The sequence below is a fragment of the Chlorocebus sabaeus genome, chromosome 20, assembly GCF_047675955.1.
Source record: "Chlorocebus sabaeus isolate Y175 chromosome 20, mChlSab1.0.hap1, whole genome shotgun sequence".
NCBI classification, from domain to species: domain Eukaryota; kingdom Metazoa; phylum Chordata; class Mammalia; order Primates; family Cercopithecidae; genus Chlorocebus; species Chlorocebus sabaeus.
The window spans coordinates 61,483,058-61,509,996 of NC_132923.1; the positions used below are offsets into that span (position 1 = coordinate 61,483,058).

At 36.5% G+C, this 26,939-nt stretch overlaps 1 protein-coding gene across 11 annotated transcripts in view; it reads left to right on the top strand.

The window, feature by feature from the left end:
* The window catches only part of SLC44A5 (solute carrier family 44 member 5), a 550,857-nt gene that overhangs the window by 379,538 nt on the left and 144,380 nt on the right, over positions 1 to 26,939 (top strand). For all 11 annotated transcript variants that reach the window (XM_038001850.2, XM_073007201.1, XM_038001855.2 and 8 more), the window contains one exon: positions 24,758 to 24,806. Coding sequence is in view for 7 of the 11 variants with exons in the window: in XM_007978267.3 (XP_007976458.2) it covers positions 24,758 to 24,806 (49 nt within the window). In the remaining 4 variants the exon portion in view is untranslated. The remainder of the gene's footprint in view (positions 1 to 24,757; positions 24,807 to 26,939) is intronic.

The window sequence follows — 26,939 nt, forward strand, 5'->3', positions numbered from 1 at the left end:
TCTACAGATTCAATGCAATCCCTATCAAAATTCCAATGGCATTTTTCACAAATAGAGATAATTGTTAAATTTTATGGAACCACATAAGACCCTGAAGAGCCAAAACAATCTTGAGCAGAAGGAACAAAGCCAAAGACATTACGTCCCCTGATTTCATAATATATTATAAAGCAATTTAATCAAAATAGCATGACACTGGCATTAAAAACACATTTAACAATGGCACAGGACAGAGAGCCTACAAATAAACTCGCACTTTTACATTCAAGTGATTTTCAACAAAGGTGCTAAGAACACTCAATGGGAAAAAAAGATAATCTCTTTGATAAGTAGTGTTGGGAAAACTGGATATCCAAATGTAGAAGAATGAAATTGAATTATTATCTCACATCAGATACAAAAAACAACCAGCCAGGTGCAGTGGCTCATACCTCTAATTCCAGCACTTTGGGAGGCCAAAGTGGGAGAGTCACTTGAAGCCAGGAGTTCAAAACCAGCCTGGACAACAAAGTGAGACTCCTTGTCTATGAAATAAAATAAATAATCAGCTTAAAATGAACAAAAGACTTAAATATACTACCTGAAACTATAAAACTACTAGAACAAAACAGAATAAAATTTCCATGACACTGGTCTGGGCATTGATTTTTTTGATATGACCCCAAAAATATAGCCAACAAAAGCAAAAATGGACAAATGGCATTGCACCAAACTAAGAAGCTTTTGCACAGTAAAGGAAGTAATTAACAAAGTGAGAAGACAGACAATTTGTAGAGTGGGAAAACTTATTTTCAAACCATATATCTGATAAGAAATTTATATCCAAAATATATAAGAGGCTCAAACAAGTCAGTAGCAAGGAAACAAATAACTCAATTAAAACATAGGGAAAGGACCTGAACAGACATTTCTCAAAAATATATATATAAATGGCTGACAGGATATGAATAAATGCTCTATATCACTAATCACTAGGGAAATGCAAAATTAAAATCACAGTGAGGTATCACTTTATGTCTGTTGGCTACTATCGAAAATATGAAAGATAACAAGTATTGGTGAGGATGCAGAGAAAAGCAAACCCTATGCACTGTTGGTGAGAATGTAAATTAGTGCAGTCATTATGAAAAAATGGTATGGAAGTTCCTCAAAAAGACAAAAATAGAATTACCACATGATCCAGCAATCCCATTTCTGAATACACATCCAAAGGAATTGAAATCAACATGTTGAAGAGTTATCAACTGTCCCATATTCACTGCAGTAGTAGTATTCATAACAGCCATGATAAGGAATCAGCCTAAGTGTCCATCAACAGATTAATGGATAAAGAAAATGTATAGCTGGGTGGCTCAGGCCTGTAATCCCAGCACTTTGGGAGGCCAAGGTGGGTGGATTGCTTGAACCCAGGTTTTCCAGACCAGCCTGGGCAACATGGTGAAACCCCGTCTCTAACAAAAAAAAAGAAAAAAATTAGCCAGCGTGGTGGCATGCCTCTGTAGTTCCAGCTACTCGGGAGACTGAGGAGGGAGGATGGCTTGAGATTGGGAGGTGGAGTTTGCGGTGAGCTGAGAACATGCCACTGTACTCCAACGTGAGTGACAGAGTGAGACCCTGTCTCAAGAAAACAAACAAACAAAGAAAAAAAAAAAAAAGAAAATGGTATATAAACATAATAGCATACTATTCCACCTTAAAAAAAGAAAAGAAAAGAAAAGAAAATTCTGTCATTTGCAAAAACATGGAGCAACCTGGAGGGCATTATACGTGAAATACGCCCAGGCACAAAAAGACAAATACTGCAAGGTCTCACTTATATGTGCAATCTCAAAATGTCAAACTCATAAAAGAGAGAGTAGAATGGTGTTACCAGAGGTTGCGGGGATAGTGTAGGGAAGGGAGGGAATGGGAAATTGTTGGTCAGAGGTTATAAAGTTTCACTTAGGAAGAACAGGTTTTTGAGATCTATTGCACGGCAGGGTGATTAAGTCAATAATACATTGTTTATCTCAAAACAGTTTAAATTTCAAATATCTCACCACAGAGTATGATAACAAGCATAATGGATATGTTTATCAGCTTGATTGAATCATTCTACATTGTATACATGTATTGAACCATCACATCATATCCCATTCATGAATGTACACAATTATGATTTGTTGGTTAAAAATAATATTAATAAAATATTATTCAATTACAAAAAATAAATTTGGGGGGTATAAAGTACTGCATGGTGACTACAGTTAATACTACTATACTATATATTTGAAATTTAGTAAAGGAATATATCTTAACTGTTCTCACCACACACACAAAAATGGTAACTATGTGTGATGCTAGTGTTAATTAGTATGATTGTAGTAATTATTTCACAATGTATATCAAATCATCACATTATATACCTTAATTATACATAATGTTTATTTGTCAGTTATACATTGATAAAACTAGAAAAAAGTTTTTAAAAAAATGCAATGCAAAACTAACATACCAAATTGAGTCTTAAATATATAAAGTATAGCACTAGCACAACAATAGCTAAAGGTTATTTTAAATATACCAAATATGGCATGCATACTTATCAAACATCTTTAATTCATAACAGTTTTCCCCTGTGCCTCACATATTCACTGTATCTTGATTTACATTATTTCAAGTATTTTTTTCCTGGGGTATCTACTGGAAAAACCTGGCTGCTCAAACTTACCTATTTTCTGTTCTGTTCTTCTCTTTATATTTTTATTTAGTACTTAAACAATGAATCAGATAGAGTTTCTGGTTGGAAATAAAGTAGCTAATGTAGTAAAAATCTTTCCTAAGCAATAGTATGCAGAACTATGTTGTGTGTATTGTGTGTGTGTGTGTATTGTGTGTGTGTGTGTAAGTGACATTGAAAAAGCACAGGACTAGAAACAGACTAGTGCAAAAACCATGTTAAATTTTAAAGGCAAGTTATTTTCTAACATTTCTAAAGTTCTGGAACAGGTTTTCTGGAAGTGATGTGTGACATGTAACTTGTTTTTTTGTAATGAGATTTGAGAGCAAGGTTGAAGTTAAATTAGTAAAAAAAGAAAACTAGCTGATTTGAGTAAGTCTTTAACTTAAACTATGACCATAATTATCCATTTCTCTCCTCATAGTTCACTATTTCCTTGACACACTGGATTTCTCTATCCCAAGTTTTCCTTCCTCCACCCACTGGGCCCATTTTCGTACCCCTCTTTCAAAGTCTAGCTTGCAGACCACCTCCTTATGTGAGGCTTTTCCTGGTTTCTCAGCTAAACATGAACTGTCTTTCCCTCACATTTTCCAGGGCCTTTGTGTTTTCCTCTTTAAGCACTTGTTGAGTTCTTGTATTACAGTCTTCTTACATTTGTGTATTTCTGCTTCACAAGAGGAGTTGTTTCTGATCCATCTTTGTGTCTCTGATAGGGCCTTACAGAGAAAGCACTGAGTGAAAGATCAATTCTACTGAATGCTCAAAGAAAGCTTTTCAGAGGTTGAAATGAACTTAGACGGAAGTTTTTGGTCAGGACACGTTCACATTTTAAGGGCTCTCTATCAATGAACAGTATCACAGGCTGCCTGAGCCTCCGAGTTCAAGAGCTTTTAGTGATGAGATATAGGAAAGTGCTCTTGGTTGTTTTAGAGGCTGGAAAGACACCAGCAGCTAAGGCCAAGAAAAGGCATAAAGTTAATTCTTTTCTTTCTCTAAATTCCTACAAGTAAGATAACAGAAGATGGAATGGATGGCACGGATGTGGGAATTAAAATTGATTTGAGTTCTTAGGAGAAGAGTTGGGAAATGCAGTGATGTGCCACTTAAGGATGGGAATATGTTCTGAGAAATGCATTGTTAGGCAATTTTGTTGTTGTGCAAACATCACAGCGTGTACTTAGGCAAATCTAGATGGTATAGCCTACTACACACCTAGGCCATGTGGTACAACCTATTGCTCGTAGGCTACAGATCAGTACAGCATGTTATTGTACTGAATACTGTAGGCAGCTGTAACACAATGGCAAGTATTTCTGTACCTAAACATATCTAAATATAGAAAAGGTACACTAAAACTACAGTATAAATGATAAAAAATGGCACACCTGTAAATACGGCACTTACAATGAATTTTCAAGACTTCCTGGAAGTTGCTTTGAGTGAGTCAGTGAGTGAAGGGAGGTTAAGTGAGGTGAAGGCCTAGGACATTACTGTATATTAAGATATTACTGTATATTGCTGTGTATTTAGTTTACACTAAATTTATTAAAAATGTATAATATATAATAAATTAACCTTAACTTTCTGTAACTTTTTTACTTTAAAATTTAAATTGTTTAAACTTTTTGACTCTTGTAATAATAGGTTAAAACATAAACAGTGGTACAAAAAATTTTCTTTCTTTATATACTTATTCTATAAACTTTTTCCTATTTTTACATTTTTTATTTTTTAAACTTTTTGTTAAAAACGGAGACACAAAAATACATGTTAGCCTAGGCCTACATAGGGTCAGGATTATCAATATCACCGTCTTCCACTTCCACATCTTGTCCCACTGGGAGGTCTTCAGAAGCAATAACATGCACAGAGCTGTCACCTCCTATGATAACAAGGCCTTCTTCTAGAATATCTCTTTTTTGTTAGTTTGTTTTTTGTTTTTTGAGACAGAGTCTTGCTTTGTCACCCAGGCTGGAGTGCAGTGGCACTATCTCAGCTCACTGCAACCTGAGCCTCCTGGATTCAAGCCATTCTCATGCCTCAGTCTCCCGACTAGCTGGGGTTACAGGTGCCAGCCACTATGTCCAGCTAATTTTTGTATTTTAAGTAGAGAAGGGGTTTTGCCATGTTGATGAGGCTGGTCTCGAACTCCTGACCTCAGATGATCTGCCCGCCTGGACTTCCCAAAGTGCTGGGATTACAGGCATGTGCCACCGCCTTCAAGAGGCCTAGAATACCTGCCTGAGGCTGTTTTACAATTTACTGGTTGTTTTTTTTAATAAATATAGTATAGTAAATACATAAATAAGTAATATAGTCATTTATTATTATCAAGTATTGTGGCCATAAATAATTGTATGTGTGATACTTTTATACAACTGACAGCATACTATTGTTTACACCAACATCACAATCACGAGTAATGCTTTGTGCTATGAAGTTACAATGACTATTAAAGTCACTAGGCAATAGGAAATTTTCAGCTCCATTATTTTCTTGGAGGACCACCTTCATGTATGTGATTCATCATTGACTGAAGTATCATTATGTGATGCATAACTGTAATTTTTATTGAGGACTTCTTGTCTGTCAGAAATTTCACATGTAATTTAATATGTAACAGTAATAATAATCACAATACTTTCTCACATTCATGGAAATATCATAAATAATTTCACATCATGATCTCATTTGACTTTTCCAGTTGTGATATGTATGGATTATATTCTTCCTTTAACAGAAACTGAGACATAAGAAAGCAAAATGATTTTTTCAAGATTACGTATTGAGTCAAAAACATTGTGTTAGAATATAAACTTTTTGATCTTGATTAGCTCTTTCTACCACATCTTTTGTTCCTAGCACAAAATACAGTTTATAATTTGTATACAGTATCTTTTAAATTACTTAAGAGTGGTTTATGTCTTCATGTGCATCAACCTTGGTTTTATTTCTTTGTGAAGTTTTCATTAATAAGAATGTGTATGGGAAATTTTTGTTGGTTAAACATAGAGAATTCCATACTTTAAAAGTTTTGACTAAATGTATATTACTAAATAAATAAGCACATCTTACCAACCTCTCATTTATGACTGTGACTGATAACACACAGTGGTGGGAAAGTGGACATTGAGAAATAGACATACATTATGACATAATGAAGAAATGTTTCTCAATTTTAATGTTGACCTAAGTAGAAGAAGGTAGTGATCCCTCCTTGGATTGGTGTCATTGTGGCATAGAAAAGAGGCCCAGAGCTCCTTTCTCCTTGAGAACATAGGGCTACCTAAAAGATCTGAGTCAAAAATAGATACCTCAGAAATTCTGGAAAATTCCTGCAAGAGAAAGAAGACCTAGGAAGTTTTACTTAAGAGCTCAAGAGTTGATTGGGCCACTGGATAATCCTTTGATTTTTGTAAGCTTTTCTGTGTTGGAGTGATCAGACCCAACACCAGGTCATGTGGGTGACGAAGTCCGGCGGAGTCAAAGGAATGAGAAAAAGACAGTTTGAGAGAGAAAAAGTGGGACCAGGGGGTCACTGAGAGTGTGGAGGCTGTGAAGGCCCTGAACACGCTATTTATTGGTGCTCAAACAAAGAAACAGGTGGTGAGGATGTGGGGGTTGAAAGGAAACAGCTATCAAGTGAATGAGAAACATATGGCTGCTTGAGATAATGGGAGTGCTAGAAGCTGGGAGCCAGCAAGTCTAGCAGACATGTAAGCCCTGCCTCAGCTTCTCTCCCAACACTCAACTTTTCTCCGAACACTTCCAGATATTTTAATTGAAGTATTCCACCAATCAAGAAGTTTAAGGAATGATTGAAAATGAAATAACCTGAATTATCTTCAGAATGCCTAGAACACCCACCTGCACACGGCTTTAAAGGGTTCAGTCTCAGTCCTCTAAGAGACTTTCCTATAGCACTGGGATGATCAAGGGAATTTATGGTTAGAGAAACAGACATCTATAGTGATTCCACGCATATTACCTATATATGTTCTTTAGAAGTAGAAACTTTGCTCTAACATCCCACTGCTAACTTATATTTGGATTCTAAAATATTCATTTTAAAAATCAGTAGTGAGTGAAAGGTCATGTGTCAATTTCCAGGCCTTCAAATGAATAAAATGTGGAAGAAGAATCCTTGGAAAAGTGTTGAGAATAGGTTCTACCTTATACCATATTACTCTTTTTAATCGAAAACTAGAGTTGCCACCCCTCCTTAGCTGCCTCAGCAGGAGGGAATGACTATTCGCAGAAATATCACTGAAGCAACCAAGTGACTAGAAATTACTTGGAAGTGTACATATTAATCCTGCCTTGTAACTTTGTCATCATTATATCTCTGCAGAAAATAAGTTGGAAATCCGGCTGGCTGTTCAGGTTTTTAAAATGTGAAAGCAGAACACTTCTTAAGTCAGTTTTATGACGCATTCTAGCCAATGGGTGCATGAGCAGCGTTATGAAAAGCCTAACTGGCATCAGCCTGTGTGGAGAGTGAATAAAACGTAGCAGAACAAATAATTTTTTAAAAAGACAGCTCTAAGAGAAATTCCATTATTTGTTCATAGCAAATATTTAATCAGCATCTACTATGATCCAGAACCACTGTTCTGAGTGGTGGGGCATACAGTAATGAACAAAACAGACAAAGTTCCTGCCCTCTTAAAGCTGACCCTCTTAAATTCTAGTAGGGATGGCTGACAATAAACAAAACCTGTATGAGGACTAATAGATAGTCAAAAAATTATTATATCTTGAGTCAGAGAAGTGACTTGCTAAAGTTACACAGATTTCCAGCTGTAATCAAAATGATAGCAGATGCTCAGTTGGCTCATTGAATGGACTGTCTCAGTCTCTGAACTTGGATTACTTGAGTCTTTGAAGTAATATTGATAATATGTTTTGGATTTCTTGTTTGGAAAAATGTAACATTTCATTTTCTTCTGTTTTATGAGTGAGATTGTGGGTATGTCTTAGAAAGAGTGAGAGAGAACATACATATGGCCATATGAATCTAACAAACATAAGGATAAGAGGAAACAAGTATCATCTGATTCCATCGATGTAAAGCCAAAAATAGACAAATTATATTATTTAGGAATGCATAAGAAAAGTAAACTACAAGAAAAGCAAATAAATGATCATCATGAAGTTCAAGACAGTGATTACTTTAGCAAAGAAGTAACTGTTTAGTATCCTATTGTATGACTGTGTCATTATTTATCTTTTCTACTTTTGAAAAACATTGGATTGTTTTAAATTTTTGGCTATTACAAATGATGCGGCCATGAACCTTATTATACATGTGTCTTAATGCACAAACATGTAGTATGGGGTATATATTTAGGACTGAAATTGTTCTTTCATAGGGTCAGATCATGCTAAACTTTTTGAAAACACTTCTACCAATTTTTATTCTCACTAGCAGTATGTAAGACTCCACATCTTTGTCAAGACATCATATTATCAAACTTTTTACTTTTTATTCATCTTTGGGGGATATATAATAATTTATCTTCGTGGTTTTAATGTATATCTTCCTAATTATTAATGAGATTGAATATGATTTCATTATTTATTGACCATTTGGATTTTCTTCTCTGAAGTTCCTATCCAAGTCTTTTGCTCATGTTTTTATAAAGTTTTGTCTTTAAAAAAAACCAGAAGTTCTCTGATGAGAACACATGGACACATCAAGGGGAACAACACACACTGTGGCTTGTTTGGGGACTGGCAGTGGGGGAGAACATCAGGAAAAATAGCTAAGGGATACTGGACTTAATACCCGGGTGATGGGATGAGCTGTGCAGCAAACCACCATGGCACACGTTGACCTGTGTAACAAACCTGCACATCCTGCACATGTACCTTGAAACTTAAGATAAAAGTTGAAGAAAAAAAAAGAGAAAAGACAACATAAAGCACAAAAAGTATCTTGATAAAACACAGAATTTATCTTGGGTATAAGAACCTTCTTAGTCTTTTAATAGTACTTCAAAGAAATCCTGTTTTTCAAAAAGAATAGAAAAGATTCCAGTTTTGCTTCAAGGTTCTTTTGATTTAAAGCTCTTTTTAAAAAAGAGGTTATTTACATATTCTGGGTATTAGTAATTCAATGTTATCCTTCTCTTTATTGAGCCTTTCCATGAATAAAATTTCTTTTCTTTTCTTTCCTTTTTTTTTTTTTTTTTTTTTTTTTTTTTTTGGTAAAGCCTACTATTCATTATGAGGAATGCTTTTGGAGGATAGGTTTGGGGAGTGGGGCGACAGTTAGAATCTCAGAGACTGGAATGGAAGACTCTTAAAGTGACCAGGCTTTCTAAACCACTCTCAGTACAACCACTCTAGTTCCATCCTCAAGAACTGATGTTCTTTGTAGAGTTGGGTACATCAAAGTGCATTATCTTGCCACGTGTGGCAATGCTTTCCCTTACATTAGAACTCATTTATTGATACCAGTGTAACAGAAGGAAGAAAGTCTGATGCTTCCAATAAATGTAAAAATACCTTATATTTGTCTGTCTACAAATCGACTCACTTTGTAACTAGTTCTTTTTGTGCACTGCTTAATAAATCCTCTCTCTGAGGTCATAATGACTTTATAATTTTACCTTTCAGTTCAGGCTTTCTTATCTGAGATTGATTTTTGTATCTGATGTAAGGTAATGTCCAACTTTATTTCTATTTTTCTTTATAGATATCCATTGTCCTACCACCATTCATTGAATAGAGTGTACACTTACTGATGATTTTTGTCTCTTTGATCAAAATATTGGATAAAATACTGAGAAAGTGTGTTACAATCTCTACCATGATTATATCTCTTTCTCCTTGTAGTTCTACACATTCACATTTTGAACTTTGTTAAGTGCATATATTTAAAATTATTACATCTTCCTAGTTAACTGAACCTTTATTATTATGAAATGACCCTCTTTATTGCTATAGATTGGTGCAAAAGTAATTGCGAATTTTGCCATACTTCGAATGGCAAAACACAATTACTTTTGCACCAACCTAATAGTAATATATTTTACTACAATTTCGATTTCCAGAGATCAACTTCAACTCATTCCTTTTGGTTAAAATTCACATGCTTTATCTTTTTCTATCCTTTTGTTTCAACCTTTTTCTTTTTCTTTTTCTTTTCTTTTTTGAGATGGAGTCTCACCCTGTCACACACGCTGAAGTGCAATGGCACAATCTCGGCTCACTGCAACCTCTGCCTCCTGGATTCAAGCGATTCTCCTGCCTCAGCCTTCCAAGTAGCTGGGATTACAGGTGCATGCTACCACGCCCGGCTAATTTTTTGTATCTTTAGTAGAGACAGGGTTTCACCATGTTGGCCAGGCTGGTCTTGAACTCCTGACCTCGTGATCCACCCTCCTTGGCCTCCCAAAGTGCTGGGATTACAGGCGTGAGCCACCATGCCCAGCTTGTTTCAATCTTTTTCTAGCCTTGTTTTTTGTACATACATATAGCATATAGTTGGATTTCGTTTTTTATCTAGTATGACAATTTTATCTTTTACAGGCATATTTTGTCTCTTTGTGTTTAATGTAATTGTAAATAAAGTTGAGCTTGTATATTTCTTAGCCTGCTCGGGCTGCTATAACATAATACTATATAGACTGGGTGGCTGAAACAGTAGACATTTATTTCTCACAGTTCTGGAGATGAAAAGTTCAAGATCAGGGTGTGGGCTGATTTGATTCTGGTTGAGTGCCCTCTTCCTGATATGTAGATGGCTGGTAGACAGCCGTCCCCTTGCAGTGTCCTCACATTGCAAAGAGAGACCACTGTTCTCCTTTCCTCTTCTTATAAGAACTCTAATCTAATCTTGGGAACCCCTCTCTCATGATTTTACCTAACCCTACCACCCTCAAAGGCCCTTACTTCCAAATACCATCATAGTTGGGGGGTGGGGCGGGTGTGGTAGGATTTCAACATATAAACTTTGGGAGGGCATAAACATTCAGTCCATAACAGTATTATATCATCTTATGTTGTGCTTTCTTATTTCCCAGACTGATCTATGCTTATTTTCCTTTTCTTTCTTACCTGATTATGGATGGACTAAATTTCTTTTTCTATTTTCCTTCCTCTACTAGTCTGGAAGTAATGTATGCTGATTCTACTCTTTTAAAATTGCATACTTATAAAAGTTTAAAATGCATTAATATTTTACCCCTTTTTACATAATACCAAAAATTCATAATATTTCAATTCTTGGATTATATTATATTATTGCCATAATTTTCCCTTGTTTTGTTTAACCCCACAAAACTTTATTAATTATTGCTTTAAATAATAAGTGATCATTCTCCTTTCTCCATAGTTCTTCCCTCTGCATTTCTTCTTTCATCAAAATCTTTGATCTGGCTTACTTTTTCTTCTCTCATTACACAGTGTATTTTAGTGAGGGCCTGCTGGGGCACACTCTCTGGTTGTTTTGTCTGAAAGTGTCTTTATTTCACCCTTTCTTTTGAACATATTGTCACCAGATATAGAATTCTATGTTGGTGACTATTTTGTTTCATTGCCTCTTTCCATCATCTCTGTATCTCTATTACCTATTTCTGGAAATCTGATTTGATATCTGTTAGAACTTCCCATTCCATCCTCACATTCCATCCTCAGTGTAATAACTATATTTTTGTTTGTTTGTTTTTGAGATGGAGTCTTGCTCTCTTGCCCAGGCTGGAGTGCAGCGGCACGATCTCAGCTTACTGCAACCCCTGCCTCCCGGGCTCAAGCAATCCTCCTGCCTTGGCCTCCCAAGCATCTGGGAGTACAGGTGCGCACCACCACACTGGCTAATTTTTTGTATGTTTTAAGCAAAGATGAGGTTTCACCATGTCTAGAACTCCTTACCTCTGGTGATCCACCCGCCTCAGTCTCCCAAAGTGCTGGGATTACATATGTGAGCCACTGCGCCTCGCCCAGCAATTATTTTTTAATATTTTTCATCTCTTTATTTCTCTATGCTACATTCTAAATAATTTATGTTGACTTACTTTCTAGTTTGCTAATTGTATTTTCAGCTGTGTCTAATCCAATGTCAAATTTATCTACTGAGTTTTACATTTCATTTGTTGTGGCTTTCTTTTCTAGATTCAGTTTGGTTCATTTTCAAATCTACTAGGTAACTTTTTATAGTTCTTCACATTTATCTCCAAGTTTGTGTTTTATTTCTAAAAAACAGTAAACATAGTTGTTTTATAACCTAGGACTAATAATTTAAATATCTGAAGACTTTGTATATCTATTAATGTTTGCTAATGATCTAGTTCTTTCTTGGTGTCTTGTTTCCTGATGTAGCTTTTTCTGTGTGAGCTACATATTTTCTTTGGAAAACTATTTATGAGAACACATGGAATAAAAGTATATTCCAACAGAGGTCTTTTGTTTTTATCAATCTGTTAGTTTTCTAGGAGCACCTACAGATCGAATAGAGTTTAGATTACTTCACATACACTGCAAATTCAAATGAGGTGTTTTTCCTCATTTTTTTTGCTTAGTGCCACCATTCTTAAGGATATGGTGGATTTAATCTGAGGGGATAGCTCTCTGAAGTTCCAACTGTATGGAGGGACAGTCTATTTGAGCCCTCATCTTGAACAGCCTCTGGATTATGTCTTCTGGCCCCCTTACTCATGGAATTTGCTAAGTTGATAAATATCTTTGAGGTTATAATGGCTTTAGTAGTATCTTTCTTTCTCTGGGTTCTCCATTTTCCTGTATTTTGGCCTGATATTTTTCCACTATTTTGTCAATTTTATAGTGCTTTTAAATATTCTTTAAGCTTTATATCTAAAATTTTTAGTGCTTAGAGAGAGAGAGAAAAAGGGGAGGGAGAGAGAGAGAGAGAGAAATAGAGAGAGAAGGGAGCCTACAATCCTTTTGGAATTGAAGCTAGCAGGTATAGTTTTTCCTTGCAGATTTATCCTCACAGTTTTGTACTACTGGCATCATGGAAGAACATGAGGCAAATCCCTTTTCTTAAATGCTAGGTTTTCTTTTCTAGACTTTCACTCTCTCTTCCAAATCTATGCAGAATATAAGAGAAGTAATCCCAAGGTTTTCTTTTGACAATTAGTTCACAATATGTTCAGCCTCTTTATGAAAAATCCATTTTGTGAGAAAAAAAATTCACTAACATTTCTGCCTCACATATGGTCCACAGAATTTACAAGTATATAAAATCCAGGCTATTGTATCTTTGACTTTAGCCAGGGAGATAGGACTCCAAAAGAGGGTGAGATCAGCCCTAGGCATCTATTTCATATGATAGTCTTAATCTGTAACACACACACACTCACCACCACTCCCTTAGCCCTGGGAAAGAAGATCTCTCTCTCTCTCTCTCTCTCTCTCTCTCTCTCTCTCTCTCTCTCTCTCTCTCCCCCCCTCCCCCAATAACAGCTTATGGTGGGTAATACAATATGTTATATGTGTCCCTGTTGTCTGCTGTTTCTCCTGTTTATCATTCTAAGTGACTAGCCTGACCCATTGGTGAGAGATCATAGTTTTACCACAATTTTTGCTCAATTACCCTGTAAATAGAAGCATCCATGTGATACAGATTATAATAGAATACTCCACCTGTAGTTTTTATTTGGTAGATCATGATGCATTGTGGGTAGAAATTGTACACTAAAGCATGTTTTCTTTCCTACACTTTAGACCCAGGAATAGGGATTTTTTTCCAGTGATTATTAATGTCTATCTTCTTGAGTTATGGCAAAAGTGAGAGTTGATAAGCAGTTTAATTTTATTCTCATCAATAACCTGTGGGCGATATGAGGAAGCAGGAGAGATGTTATCACTAGCTACCAAACTGCTTTATGCATTTGTGATAAACTGACAAACTCTTGATGTTTTTCTTTAGTAGTATTTATTCTTAAGTTTAATAGAAAGTCTTTTACTTAGCTATAACTTTAAAGACAATTTTCCCCTTCTCTACAGAAGAACTTAATTTTTATATTTATTTAATGATGAAAATTATCATTGTCCCCAATCTTTATTCATTTACTGTGCTGCTGCCTGAACTCCGCACTCAGAAAAGCAAGGTGAAGTCACTTATTTTATATTTAGCGCGAATGCACGTGCTGTTCTTTTTCCATCTTTAATTGTGAAGTTGTTATTTTTTTTAGGAGGTAGGGGAAAAGGGCCTGGCATGATAATGAACTACATAACCTTTGAAACTAGAGAAGGAGTTGTTTCAATGTAATTAGAGTATTTCATGGGTCTTTTTTTGAGTGATTCATGTTGAGCAATAAAATACAAATATAGCTAGAAAGAAATGTTAGAAAACCCAAGCTGATAACCTTCAAACTCAATTCATGTTCTTGTTTGCTTCCAGACTTTCTTTTTAAATCAATATTGATTCAGAATTTATTTATTCTGAGATGTGTGATTATCCAATAATTCATGGCTGTTCTATAGCACAAATTCACTGCTTTGTCACACTAATCAAGAAAAATCATTTTTTCAAAAGTACATTTCAAATGCCCCCTAAACATCCATCCTTCAGCACTGCCTATAAAATCAGTCTGTTAAGAGGCAGCCTGAGTGCTTTATATATATTTTTCTTTTTAGGTGCTTCTTTCAGTTATTACCTCCAAGGTTATAACTGAATTGTTTATGATTTGTGTTCATATAGAGCAAATTATTTCAAATGATGATGCAAACTACTTAAAAACCATCCTAGTGATTCAGAAAATGTTTCCTAAAACAGGAGATTTTACATTCTTGGTAGAATATAAGGTGATTTATCATCTCATATGTTTAGGAAGTTACTCAGACTGGGAGAAAAACAACCATCATAGGTCATGATACCACTGTATTGTTTGGTTTGAAATCAGTGATGAAGGAATCTCATTTGCATTTCCATTAATCGTGCCATGTCCAATGTGGGGTCATGTTTCTGCCTGAGATGAGTTTCTGGAATGCTCATCATTTTCTGCATGAGGCATTGTCATCATTAGGTGATGAAGCAGGGTACCATGCCCTTTCTTTCACCCCCAACAAATGTATTCCTCTGTAATGCTTCTTGAATTACCTCATCCTCTCTCACAGCTACAGCTTCAGTCAGGCATCTACCATCTTATGTCTGAAATACAACAGTCATTTCCTCATTGATTCATCTGCCTTAACTTTCTTATTTCCTATATCTAAAATTTTTAGTGCTTAGAGAGAGAGAGAAAAAGGAGGGGGGAGAGAGAGAAAGAGAGAAAGAGAGAGAGAAGGGAGCTTACAATCCTTTTGGAATATATAATATATATATAATTTATATAATATATATTTTATATATAATATATTTTTATATATAATATATATTTTTATATTATATATAATATATTGTATATATAAAAACATAATATATATATTATATATAAACACATAACAATTAGGTCCCTTATTCAGAAGACTTTGGGGACAGTGTAAGTCCTCCTCCAACTCCTGATAATGTGCTTAATTCCTCTAACTGCTGTCATGTCTTGTCCCCCAGGCATAGGTCTTTGTTACAGCTCAGCATGTGCTGTTGTCTAGCTTTCACACATGATACATTCTTTCCTCTAAGTATGGTTAAAATTTCTCTCCTTCTAAAAGTTATTCCATAACTATCACACCCAGCTTAGTCACTGAAATCCTTCTAGAATTATTGGTATTATTTGTAGCCAATGTGTCAATTCAACAAGTTGGTTTGTACTGATTCTACACTGATCACTTTTGTTATGTGGATAATTTACATTTTACTGTTTCCCATGTTAGTTGGTCTCCTCCAAAGACAGAAATTGTTTACAAACTTTTTTCCCTTCCGCTATCTATCATTTTATGGATGACAAAATGGAAGGTTAGAGGAGCAAAAAGTAATTCTCCCACGATCATACTGCTTATAGATGGTAGAAATAACATTTTATACCAGTTAATTTGATACCCAATTTTTATTCACCAGTGTGGGATACTTTCTCCCTTATTTCCTTTGTTAGCTTCTACTTGCCTTAACATTACAATCAGATACTGAATTCATGTTGGTGATAAGGGGAGTAATTTTTCACATCAGTGCACTTCTAGGAATCTATTAACTTCCTTTAATCTAAGTTGAAATTTATCTAAAGTGATTTGCTGGTGACTGACAAGATTGATCCTCTAGTTGTATTTTCATAATCTAAATTAATTATACAGGATATCAAAATTACATTGACATTCTTTTAAAACTTATTTTGTAAATATTGAATGCCTGCAATGTGTACAACAGGCACTAATGTAGGTAACAGGAACAGAGAAATAACCAAGATCTCATTTCTATGTAGTAATCCAGTAGGATAAATAGTCATATGTATTAGCTTCCTATTGCTGTGGTAATGAATTACCACAAACTTGTGGCTTAGAAAAACGCAAATTTATTATCTTACATTTCTAGAGGTTAGAAGTCCAAAATACATATCAATGAGCTAAAATCAAGGCATTAGCAGGATATCCAGGGGAAATCCATTTTCTTACTTTTCCCAGGTTCTAGAAGCTTCTGTATTCCTTGGCTCATGACTCTCTTACATCTTTAAAGCCAGAAATGGCCAGTTGAGTTTTTCTAGCATTGCATCATTCCAACCTTGTTTCTGTTGTCATCCTTCCTTCTTTGACCCATCTGCTTCCCTCTTCCCTATATAAGCACTCTTGTGATCACGCAGGGCTCACCCAGATAATCCAGGCTAATCTCACCATCTCATAGTCCTTAATTTATTCACATCTGCAAACTCCCTTTCCTTATATTAGGTAACGTATTTACAGGGTCCAGGGATTAGAATGTGAACATCTTTGGGAGGTCATTATTCTATCTACCACAACATGTAAACAGATAACCTGTAATACAGTGTCGTAAGCACAAAAATGCAAATGGAATTACTGTGTCTCAGAGATTAACGGAATTAGCTGCTTTGGAATGGAATTCCTTGAAAGTTCTCAGGATTGATCTCCTGTCAAAGTGGGTAGAATTAACTTTGGCCCACTTTGGCACGGTGGCCAGTAGAATTTTTTTTTTTTTTTTTTTTTTTTTATACTTTAAGTTCTAGGGTACATGTGCATAACGTGCAGGTTTGTTACATATGTGTACTTGTGCCATGTTGGTGTGCTGCACCCATCAACTTGTCAGCACCCATCAGCTCGTCATTTACATCAGGTATAACTCCCAATGCAATCATCCCTCCCCACTCCCACCTCCCCGTGATAGGCCCCGGTGTGTGATGTTCCCCTTCCCGAGTCCAAGTGTTCTCATTGTTCAGTTCCCACCTATGAGTGAGAACATGCGGTGTTTGGTTTTCTGTTCTTGCGATAGTTTGCTGAGAATGATGGTTTCCAGCTGCATCCATGTCCCTACAAAGGACACAAACTCATCCTTTTTTATGGCTGCATAGTATTCCATGGTGTAAATGTGCCACATTTTCTAAATCCAGTCTGTCACTGATGGACATTTGGGTTGATTCCAAGTCTTTGCTATTGTGAATAGTGCTGCAATAAACATATGTGTGCATGTGTCTTTATAGCAGCATGATTTATAATCTTTTGGGTATATACCCAGTAATGGAATGGCTGGGTCATATGGTACTTCTAGTTCTAGATCCTTGAGGAATCGCCATACTGTTTTCCATAATGGTTGAACTAGTTTACAGTCCCACCAACAGTGTAAAAGTGTTCCTATTTCTCCACATCCTCTCCAGCACCTGTTGTTTCCTGACTTTTTAATGATCGCCATTCTAACTGGTGTGAGATGGTATCTCATTGTGGTTTTGATTTGCATTTCTCTGATGGCCAGTGATGATGAGCATTTTTTCATGTGTCTGTTGGCTGTATGAATGTCCTCGTTTGAGAAATGTCTGTTCATATCCTTTATCCACTTTTTGATGGTGTTGTTTGTTTTTTTCTTGTAAATTTGTTTGAGTTCTTTATACACCAGTAACAGACAAACAGAGAGCCAAATCATGAATGAAATTCTATTCACAATTGCTTCAAAGAGAATAAAATACCTAGGAATCCATCTTACAAGGGATGTAAAGGACCTCTTCAAGGAGAACTACAAACCACTGCTCAGTGAAATAAAAAAGGACACAAACAAATGGAAGAACATACCATGCTCATGGATAGGAAGAATCAATATTGTGAAAATGGCCATACTGTCCAAGGTAATTTATAGACTCAATGCCATCCCCATCAAGCTACCAATGAGTTTCTTCACAGAATTGGAAAAAACTGCTTTAAAGTTCATATGGAACCAAAAAAGAGCCCACATCTCCAAGACAATCCTAAGTCAAAAGAACAAAGCTGGAGGCATCACGCTACCTGACTTCAAACTATACTACAAGGCTACAGTAACCAAAACAGCATGGTACTGGTACCAAAACAGATATATAGACCAATGGAACAGAACAGAGTCCTCAGAAATAATACCACACATCTACAGCCATCTGATCTTTGACAAATCTTAGAAAAACAAGAAATGGGGAAAGGATTCCCTATTTAATAAATAGTGCTGGGAAAATTGGCTAGCCATAAGTAGAAAGCTGAAACCAGATCCTTTCCTTACTCCTTATATGAAAATTAATTCAAGATGGATTAGAGACTTAAATGTTAGACCTAATACCATAAAAACCCTACAGGAAAACCTAGGTAGTACCATTCAGGACATAGGCATAGGCAAGGACTTCATGTCTAAAACACCAAAAGCAACGACAACAAAAGCCAAAATTGGCAAATGGGATCTAATTAAACTAAAGAACTTCTGCACAGCAAAAGAAACTACCATCAGAGTGAACAGGCAACCTACAGAATGGGAGAAGATTTTTGCAATCTACTCATCAGACAAAGGAATGTTTTTGTTCTTGTCCTTCTTGAGAATCAGTAGCAAGTTGGTGAGGGGAAGTGTAGGCCTCCTTTAGCCATCACCAAGGGAATAAGGAAGAGAAAGTCACATTACTCAGAGGGAACAGAATATGAAAAGGGGGGAACTATAAATAGTACAGAATTGCATAAGATCAAGTTCAAAGAGGGGCATTATAAGAAATAAGGCTGGTGAGATGAGCCATATCATAAAAAGCCATGTGTGTTGGGCTAAGAAGTGGAAATATCATCCTGTAAGAAATGGCAAAGAACATGATTCCTTATTATTTGGTGAGACTTAGAGGAAAACAGAACCCTTTCTTTGAATGAAATGACAGGCCCTCTTTTATAGACATACTATAAAGCATATTTTAAAAATAAAATAAAACATGTACATAAATATTCACAATTCTCTGCTGGCTATTGTTGTATATTAAAGTCTTAATTTTGTACTGCTCTATTTTTCCATGTTCACTGGAAAGTTATCTGACCTGCTTACTCATAGTAGGTCTCTTTTAAATTCTAGAACATGTATTCATCCCACCTTATTACTTTTTTGCTCTCTGAATTAATATTAGGTTCTCAGAAGGAGAATATTCCTGCAGGAATAAAATCAAATGTTTTGGATTTTTACTTTTTAGAGCTTATCAATGGTAGTTATATTGTCATTTTCTTTGAGAAACAGATTACTTTTAAAGAAAAGAGACTTTCTAAGCATGACTGGCTGCTTTATTTTGCCATTTGCTTTCAATGGAGCCATGTGAAATCTGCACCTATGAATTGAATTAATTACCTGAACTATTTTCCTTAATCTTCATGAATTATTTCTGGTTCAGAAATTGCATTGTATGGTTGCAATACCAACTGTTAACCACAACAACAAATGTATAGCTGTCTTTTATAAATGTTTTCCAATGATTCTAAATTTACTGTTGTAAGACAATAAATTTGGTGATCAGAAAGTCAAATGACATAAGAAACTTATAAAATATTACATAATTTTAGGGTTTTTTTTCTTTAAGTGAGAAATATGAATTGCATTCAAGGAGCTAAGCCACATGACAGCGAGCCACTGTGGCTCTTTTCATTTCGCTGGTCCCTCAATCTATTTATTCCAGAAATTCAATTAGAGTACTGAGGGCCCCCATAAAAGCACTGCCCTCTATTGATTTGCAGGATATAAAAAATTTGCATGACAATACAAATTCTTCCGGCACATGGGGGCAGGGTGAAGTAATCACTTTCCAGCTGTCATTACTATACAGAATCAGCTCAATCTTATCATCTGACTGTGGTTTTAGTGTATTTTCAACTGAAATATGAAGCAGCCAGGATTTACGATCAGAAAGTGTCAGCTTTTCTGGCAGATTCGACAATGGCATTTCATTTACACTGCAATCCACTTTCTCTCTTGGTGAGGTACAAATCACAGGAAAATTGGAAGCCAGCCTAAATACTTTTAAGCTGGTTTTGCATACCTTTAATGTAAACAGCAAATAATTACAAAATCAATAGAAGTTATTAACCACTTTAAACCTGTCTTCTCCTTACTCATCTGTGGAATTACTTTAAAATGACCAATGAGCAACTTACTGCTAAATGGTTCAACACAGGCTTTGGAGTTGGACAGTCTGCCTTTCAATGCCACCTCTGCCTCTTGTTAGCTGGGTGAGCTAGGGAAAATTATCTCACCCTTCTGTACCCAAACTTCCTCATTTGTAAAATAGAATAATAATAATAATGGCGTATTTTAGTACATTGAAATGTCATGAATTTTTAGAAACATTAAATGACATAATAAACACACTAGGGCTATTGCATTGCACTGCTCAGAGAAGTACAATTCACATTGTGTTCTATGTGGAATTGTGCAAGATGGCAGACCTCTGTGTAAAGCACTTAGAGTAGTCCCTGGTACAAATAAGAATAAATTTTATAGAATTTATGATCTTTCCTTTTTCTTGAAATTCTTTGACTTTCTTGAATGTCTGTGTCTCTTCTTAAAACTCTTTCACTGGCTCCTCACATCTAATGGTAGTGTTTCCCAAAACTCATACACATCATGATGACCTACTTTTCTCATTTTCTCCATTAGGTTGGTCTGTTAAGTAGAACTAGACATAATGACAGTGTGTAAACAGGGATGTAGTTATTCAATTGAGATGAAAATCAGATAGCTTAATGGTCCCCAAATCTGCCTGTGCATCAGAGTCAGTTAGTGGGTCATTTAAAAATACAGATTCTCAGGCCCATTCCTCAGATCTATGGAATTGGAATATTTGATATGGGGGATTGTTGGAATCTTGTACCCCTAAAAGTTTTTGAGCTATTTCAGCTATTCAGACAGATTTGGTAACTGAAATCTAGAACCAGGAATGATGCAAATATTAATGTTCAAAATCAGAGTGAAAGATTCAAGTCAAAGAGCACAGGGTCAGAGCATGAGCAGAAAATGAAGTCAAAGTTGAGTGTTAGGAGCTTGTGAAACCTGTTCATTCATGACCCGCACTGTGCCCCACAGCATTCTCTATTACAGCTCTCACTGTACAGTGTTGAAATGTTTCCAGCTTATGTTTCTTTTCTTTCCTTCCTTTTCTCCTTCCTTCCTTCCTTCCTTTCTCTCTCGTTCCTTCTTTCTTTTTTTCTTTCTTTTTTCTTCCTTTTTTCTTTTCTCTTTATCTTTCTTTCTCTCTTTCTTTTCTTTCTTTCTCTCTTTCTTTCTTTCTCTCATCTGTCTTGCTCTCTCACCCAAGCTGGGGTACAGTGGCACAATCTCAGCTCACTGCAACGTCCACCTCCTGGGTTCAAGGAATTCTCATGCCTCAACCTTTGGAATAACTAGGACTATAGGTGTGCACCATCACGCCCAGCTAATTTGAGGTTTTGCCATGTTGCCCAGACTGGTCTGGAACTCCTGGCCTCAAGCAGTCCACCAGCCTTGGCTTTTCAAAGTGCTAGGATTATAGGTGTGAGCCACCCATGTCCAGCCCTCTTGAGCTTATATTTCTAATTTATTTATTTATTTATTTATTTATTTATTTATTTATTTATTATTATACTTTAAGTTCTAGAGTACATGTGCATAACGTGCAGGTTTGTTACAGATGTATACTTGTGCCATGTTGGTGTGCTGCACCCATCAACTCGTCAGCACCCATCAACTCGTCATTTACATCAGGTATAACTCCCAATGCAATCCCTCCCCCCTCCCCCTCCCCACGATAGGTCCCGGTGTGTGATGTTCCCCTTCCCGAGTCCAAGTGATCTCATTGTTCAGTTCCCACCTATGAGTGAGAACATGCGGTGTTTAGTTTTCTGTTCTTGTGATAGTTTGCTAAGAATGATGGTTTCCAGCTGCATCCATGTCCCTACAAAGGACACAAACTCATCCTTTTTTATGGCTGCATAGTATTCCATGGTGTATATGTGCCACATTTTCTTAATCCAGTCTGTCACTGATGGACATTTGGGTTGATTCCAAGTCTTTGCTATTGTGAATAGTGCTGCAATAAACATACGTGTGCATGTGTCATCTCCAAGACAATCCTAAGTCAAAAGAACAAAGCTGGAGGCATCACGCTACCTGACTTCAAACTATACTACAAGGCTACAGTAACCCAAACAGCATGGTACTGGTACCAAAACAGAGATATAGACCAATGGAACAGAACAGAGTCCTCAGAAATAATACCACACATCTACAGCCATCTGATCTTTGACAAACCTGAGAGAAACAAGAAATGGGAAAAGGATTCCCTATTTAATAAATGGTGCTGGGAAAATTGGCTAGCCATAAGTAGAAAGCTGAAACCAGATCCTTTCCTTACTCCTTATATGAAAATTAATTCAAGATGGATTAGAGACTTAAATGTTAGACCTAACACCATAAAAACCCTACAGGAAAACCTAGGTAGTACCATTCAGTACATAGGCATGGGCAAAGACTTCATGTCTAAAACACCAAAAGCAATGGCAGCAAAAGCCAAAATTAACAAATGGGATCTAATTAAACTAAAGAACTTCTGCACAGCAAAAGAAACTACCATCAGAGTGAACAGGCAACCTACAGAATGGGAGAACATTTTTGCAATCTACTCCTCTGACAAAGGGCTAATATCCAGAACCTACAAAGAACTCAAACAAATTTACAAGAAAAAAACAAACAACACCATCAAAAAGTGGGCAAAGGATATGAACAGACAGTTCTCAAAAGAAGACATTCATACAGCCAACAGACACATGAAAAAATGCTCATCATCACTGGCCATCAGAGAAATGCAAATCAAAACCACAATGAAATACCATCTCACACCAGTTAGAATGGCGATCATTAAAAAGTCAGGAAACAACAGGTGCTGGAGAGGATGTGGAGAAATAGGAACACTTTTACACTGTTGGTGGGATTGTAAACTAGTTCCACCATTATGGAAAACAGTATGGCGATTCCTCAAGGATCTAGAACTAGATGTACCATATGACCCAGCCATCCCATTACTGGGTATATACCCAAAGGATTATAAATCATGCTGCTATAAAGACATGAGTTTATATTTCTTATTCAAGTATGAGATTCATAAAGGCAGACTTAGTCTGAAAAATTCCTCTTCATATCCTCACACCACGTGTTCATGGCAAGGATCCAAAAAATGTTGTTAAAATGAATTGTTAAAATGTAAGCTGAGAGAGCAAATTGTTAATAGGACTCTTTGGCTCTTTTGTTACATATAAACAATCTGAACTAGTTAAAAGTGAGAAAAGGGAACACAGTTTAAGACTATAAGGTGTCTCATGAAACTCAACTCTGAGCTTCAGGTAAGAACTAGACCACAAGATAAAGGCTGTTAGGACCATCATCTGTTTCTCTTTGAACATTTACTTCAAGAATTTCTTTCTGAAAGTCAGATTTCTCTGCTTCTCTTATTTTCGAGGTTTATATTTTGCAGTTCGTCTTCCACTGAGAATAACTCATTGTCCATTCTAATTCTAAATTCGTGGGACTGAGAATCTGACTGGCCCAGCTTGGATCCAATATCTAAACCAGATCCAGTTGGCCATGGCCAGAAAACAGGCACAAAGAAGAAATGTCACAACTAAAGACCCACTCCTGTGGATTGGGGGACAGAGGGATGGTCAGTGCTCAGATAAAGTAGACTTAAACACTTTTAATACTATCTGTTGCAGTGAAGCAGAGTCAGATAAGCTGTCCAAAGCAGTGAATCAGACAGTGTGCTAGAGAACTTGGTACTGAAGTACATATCAACTGTCTCAAACAGGAAAATTTTATCTTTTATTCAGGACCAGACCTTTTTACAGGGACAAATCCCTAGAGGAACAGGTGGGAGTGCTTAGGTTGTAGGAGAAGAGTCAAGAGTTTGGGGACTGCAAAGTGCACACCTTTGGCCAGGAACGACTTTACATAACTTGTTACTGGGTCTGCCCACACAGTACATGCAGGGAGAAAAAAGCCATTCCATGTGTACTTTTACTGTTTAAAGAAAAGGGTAATATATCACAATCATAATGCAGCAGAGTGACAAGGGCACCTTCCCAGATGGCATGAAGTCTGCCAGTAGATTGAAAAAACTGCAATAAAAATGTTTCTATAACAGAACATTAATTTTTATGTACCATACAGCCAACATGATAGAGACAGACAGTAACTAGTATTTGAACTTCTCAAAGAAAGGCCTAATCTACTGAGAGGAATGAGAGAGCTGGGATAAGGAGGCATCTCATACTGAACTGTGTACCTCACAAGTCCTCAGCAACACTTGGTGATGGAAGATGGTAAAATTGTTTTGCAGACCATAAAGCCTTCAAGTTTTGCTATCCTGGATACAATCTTTAATGTTGGTGCTCAGTATGGTGGGAGGATACATTCTCCAGGTGTATGGAACAGTATGGTGGGAGGATACATTCACCAGGTGTATGGAATATGCTCCTTAACCACTCTTCCCAGTCCTCCTTCTAAGCTGGAGAGAGGAGAAAGAATTGACAACTGTAACCAAGACATACTTATGTTTCATCAAACCAAAGTATGAATTCATCACTGCAGTGAGCAGTGGATTAACCAATATGTAGATATTTGTTTATTAATATTTTATATTAATTTATTTGCTGGCTTATATGCTTAAAAGGTCTTTGTTTTAAATGCAGGTGATCCAAGGACATATGACCCAGATTTCAAGGGGCCTGTTTCCAACAGGTAAGCAATTATTTTGGGGGGAATATGCTTTTTTTAAACATACACAGAAAGCTTTGGGAGATGGGGGAGGTACTATTTTCCAATCAGTGGAGAATTATGTCTACTGTGAGGGGACAATGACTTATTTCTGCCTAAATGTCACCTTATTTACACAGGGAAAGTACAGAGAATAAATCTTTCCATGAGTCATGAGTATCTTCTCCCGTTAGCAAATGAACTGCCTTACATTATTAAACTAAGTGTTTGTACTTTTCAAAAAGAGAAGCGAAAAAAATGCTTTATGAGATTTAACCACTTTGTAGAGAAGCAAACTCATTCAAGCGGTTGTTTTATGCACCTGTTTACTCTGGGACTTACCAATGCAAATGCAGAGTTGCCATGCCATGCAGAGTTCTATGCCAAGTATTTGTGCAGCTCAGCTTCCAAGATCAGGGTGCTTTCTCAGAGGCAGTCATTCACCAGTGCATCGTGTGCATTTTAGGATAGTTTAAAATGCTCTAGGGAAATATGTGCTCATCTCAGCTGGTGCTTCCTCCCCTCTCCAAGGTTCTGTGCCATTTTTAAATTAGCCAGTAATTCATAGTCCTCTTATTATTTATTTTAGCCTCTATTTGCAAGCTTTTTGCTAATCACAAAGGGGATTGTTTGGTAAAATGGCTACATATGGAGGGAAGACTACGCAGTTGGTGGCTGTTTTTTGCTTAACTTTGATTTCTGGCAGTTGTATGTCATAATGAACCGTGATGTGAACTAGCGATCAGCATGCTCATTTGCACGTGTCAACCATCAGTATGTACATTAGCATTTACTGTTATGTCCCTGTAATAGCCCAGCTTTAAAAAGATGTATATTCAGTTTGTTCTAATTTTGTGGGAAAAAAAAAAAAAAAAAAAAAAAAACAAGTCATTTGTTTCAGGTTACTCATTTAAAGGCATACTTAGAATAAGGGTGCCTTCTTTAAAATGAGTCCAAAATCTCTCCATTCTCTCCATGGTAACACCATGAATACATTTTGTTGTCTAGTATACAAACAGCCTCATTCAGTGTGGTGGCTACTTTTACTATCATTACATCCATTTTACAATAACTTATTTGTAAGCATCAAATGTAGCCTATTGACTTCAAGGAAACTTTAGGTATAAATCAGATTCAGCAGTAATAATAATTATAATAAATAGGCTGACACATTTAGAAAGAGGAAATACAGATTACAGGTTTTTAGGCCATAGATAAGAAAGCAGAATTAGGCCTGGCTGGTTTTAGGTGTAGCAAAAGAGGTGAGATCTCCTGTCTTCCATTATGTAGAATTTAATGATGGAACCGGGTAGTTCAGGTAAAGTCTAAATGACTGTGATCATCACTGTGAGGAAAGTAATTTATTTTTACCTGGGGCCTTTTGTGATGCCTCCGGTACCACAAAAACCTTCAAAGGTGAACTGGTCATTCTGTGGGCAGACCTTCCTCTGCCTTCAATCCAAGAACAGAGGAAAGCGTTGTAAAACCACGGGGGCATAACTACAGGAAGACGTAGTTGGCTCATTTGTAACTGTTTCCAGCAGCAGGGTTCTATACTGTCCTTACTGGGGAAATAATCGGGGTGCTTCAGGAGCAAGCAAGAAGCCCCCAGCTCTCCATATTGCCTTTAGCAGCAGGACTGGCTTTAACAACACCTGTGCTTACATCATGCAGCTCTCCTGAAAAATCCAAAATGTTATTGGATAATCAGACAGACTCTTACAGCATTCTCTACTTGTCAGTCTACTATGTTCTGTTTTCTTCTCTCAGTTCACAAGGGCAGTATTTTGTGCCTAGTCACCACACAACTGTATTTGCTTTGAGAAAAGATGAAGGGTTAATGGTCATGCATAGGAGAGGTGAACTCAGTGTCTCATTTGTTCCCATCTACCAAGAACTGGGTGTATGAGAGCTATTGTCCAATAACCAAGGAAAGATGATTTGGGTAGTTTATGGTGTTTCCCCAGGCCCTTTTCACAAAGTAGATATTCAGGCCCCAAGATTTCTCCCTGATATTCAACAGAATCAAAAAATGATTAGTTAAAAAGGTATTCAGAATTACCCTTGGCATTAGACATTGGAAATGAATACGCGTAGAAAACTAAGAAATAAAAGCTT